Source organism: Euprymna scolopes, chromosome 9 (assembly GCF_053919585.1).
Source record: "Euprymna scolopes isolate OS-2025 chromosome 9, ASM5391958v1, whole genome shotgun sequence".
NCBI classification, from domain to species: domain Eukaryota; kingdom Metazoa; phylum Mollusca; class Cephalopoda; order Sepiida; family Sepiolidae; genus Euprymna; species Euprymna scolopes.
The window spans coordinates 6,856,302-6,859,299 of NC_136490.1; the positions used below are offsets into that span (position 1 = coordinate 6,856,302).

Here is a 2,998-nt window from a genome sequence, read left to right on the forward strand (position 1 = left end):
ACTCCCACACACACACAAACATTTACACACACATATATATACATACATATATATATATGTATATATATATATATATATATATATATATATTCAGAACAGTTTTTATTTAACAATCAGTTGTTATGGAAACGTGAGATTGTAAGGTTTATAAAATATTACTGGCAGTTATATTCTATCTAAACAAGAATTGCTCGATATGCAAGACAGAGACAATACATTAAATTGTGATTCAATGAATTTCAAAAAAATATCATTGAAATGAAATGAAGTGGTTGAGTTTCATATCAATTTTTTTATTATTCTAAGATAATTTTCTAAAGTATTCTTTGTCTTGCTTAGAATAATAAAAATTATTTGATATTAACCTCAACCACTTCATTTCATTTCAATGAGAGTTTATTTGGAATTCATTGAATCACAATTTAACACACACACACACACACACACACATATATATATATATATATATCAATGGTTTTACTTCGCGAACGAATATTCTTTGAAGGTGGTTGCCCACGTCAACTGCAGGCACGTTTGTGGCTGATGAGCCCTATGCAAGGCAAGCAGGCTCGGCCACAGCGGTTGCATTTTAAAGTTCCATCAGGTGCGGTTGCTGAGACTTCCCGAAACTTCCTCTTGTAGCGCCTTTCGCGCAGGAGAGAATTCAAAGAAGGTGACGGCCTGGTGGACTGTGCGTCGCCAGGTGACACAGTCTGCAGCAAGAGTAGACCACTGGCGGTGGTCAATGTGGCAGGTTTCAAGTGACTTCTTCAGAGAGTCCTTGTAACGTTTCTTCGGAGCTCCTCTATCACGGAAGCCGCTGCATAGTTCGCCGTAAAAAGTTATCTTGGGCAGTCGGTGATCCTCCATTCTGGAGACGTGCCCCGCCCAGCGCAGTTGTGACTTTAGCAGCATAGCCTCGATGCGGGTGGTCCTCGCCCGCTGGATGAGTACATTGAGGATGGTGCGGATACAATGCTGATGGAAACGCTCGAGGAGTCGTATGTGATGGCAGTAGGTTACCCATGACTCATAGCCGAAAAGAAGAGTTGCCAGTACTACGGCTCTGTAGACACAAATTTTTGTGTCCTTCCTCAGGTGTTTATTCCGCCAGACGCTGTTGTATAGTCTGCCAAAAGCACTGTTCGCCTTGGCTAGTCGGTTATCGATTTCCTTTTCGAGCTTTGCATCTGAGGTGATAGTGCATCCCAGGTAGGTGGACTGGTGGATTGTCTTTAGCTCGGTTTCACCTATGGTAATGTGGGGAGGGTTGTACTCTTCCCGAGGAACGGGCTGGTGGAGGACATCTGTCTTTTTCATGCTGACCTCGAGTACAAAGAGCTGGGCCGGCTTTGTGAAGCAGGATGTGAGATGATGCAGGGCTCTTTCTGTATGGGCAACAAGGGCTGCATCATAAGCAAAGAGAAGGTCTTGAATCATATGCTCGAAAGTCTTTGTGTGGGCTTGCAACCTTCTGAGGTTGAATAAGCTGCCATCAAGGCGATATCGGATATAGATCGCATTGTCGTTGTCGTCAAGGTCTTCGGTTGCATGTTTAAGCATCATGCTAAAGAAGATGTTGAACAGAGTCGGTGCTAAGACGCATCCCTCTTTCACGCCGTTGTTGATGAGGAAGGGTTCTGATACGTTGTTGTTCACTCTGATTTGGCCGCTCTGATTCTCATGCAGCTGAATAATCATGTGGAGGAGTTTTGAGGGGCAGCCGAGGCGCTCCATAATCAGCCAAACCCCTTCTCTGCTCACTGTATCGAATGCCCTGGCCAAGTCCACAAACGTAATGTAACGTCTCCTGTTCTGCTCTCGAGATTTCTCTTGGAGTTGCTTGAGGAGGAAAACCATGTCTGTTGTGCCCCTGTTGTCTCTGAAGCCACACTGGGTTTCTGGGAGATTGTCTTCCACGATAGCAGGTATCAGTCTGCGCAAGAGCACACGGGCAAGGATTTTACCTGGGATATGATGCAGGGTGATTCCCCGGTAGTTTGGGCAGGCCGATCTTTCCCCCTAGTTTTTGTATAAGGCAATGATGACTGAGTCGCGGAGGTCCCATTGGAGTTTTCCTTGCTCCCAACAACAGGCAAGGGGTTCATGGAGCTTGATGTGCTGTTCGGGACTTCCATATTTCCAGATCTCTGGAGAGATCCCATCAATTCCTGGGGCCTTGCGGCACCTCAAATGTCTAATGACCTCAGTGAGTTCCTCCATGGAAGGAGGCTCATCTAATCCCATTTTAGTTGGCAACTGAGGAATACGGAGTATTGCTGAGTCGACTCCGAACAGTTCTGAAAATATTCTGACCAACGACTCAGGATGGATATTACGTCTGTGAGGAGTACCTGGCCGTCTGCACTGTGCAGAAGACTCTGGACACGGTGTGTGGGGTCATACACTGACTTGAGGGCTTCATAGAAGCCTTTATAGTCACCAGTGTTTGCGCACTGTTGAGTTTTTATTGCGAGGTTGGACCAGCCCTCGTTTTGTATACTTCTGAGCGTTTGCTGGAGGATGCTGCAGCTATGACGGAAGGCTGCTCTCCTCAACGGGCAGGATGGTCGAGCCGCTCTCTTTTTCGCTAATAGGTTATTTATTTCAATGTTGTTCTCATCAAACCAGTCCCGGTTCTTTTTGGTAGAGAATCCCAAGACCTGTTCAGATGTCTGCAGGATGGCTGTTTTCAGTTGATCCCAGAGTAGTACTGTCGTTTTCAAAATTTATTTTGCAAGCTTGCTTGGAAGACGGCTTTTACCTCGTCTGATTGTAGCCTGCTATGGGTGTACTTTTTTCTGTGTGGTCCTCCCTTCCTTGTTATGGGTTTAGGGCGTATTTGGATTCTTCAACGCACTAGGCGGTGATCAGTATGGCATTCTGCGCTTGGCATCACTCGGGTATGTAAGACGTCTCTGAGATCACCTGGGCGAACTAGAATATAGTCTATGAGGTGCCAATGCCTGGACCGAGGATGCATCCAGGTTGTCTTTAA

The 2,998-nt window shown here is 45.6% G+C and overlaps 1 protein-coding gene across 1 annotated transcript; it reads right to left on the bottom strand.

Moving 5' to 3' along the window:
• Positions 1 to 600: 600 nt before the first annotated feature.
• On the bottom strand, positions 601 to 1,860 carry LOC145285020 (uncharacterized). Its single transcript, XM_080134101.1, has one exon. It carries the CDS (start codon positions 1,858 to 1,860, stop codon positions 601 to 603), a length of 1,260 nt encoding a protein of 419 aa, XP_079990227.1.
• Positions 1,861 to 2,998: the final 1,138 nt, after the last annotated feature.

Bases quoted from the DNA above. Each gene is read 5' to 3' on its own strand.
- LOC145285020 (XM_080134101.1), bottom strand. From the start codon at position 1,860: ATGGTTTTCCTCCTCAAGCAACTCCAAGAGAAATCTCGAGAGCAGAAC.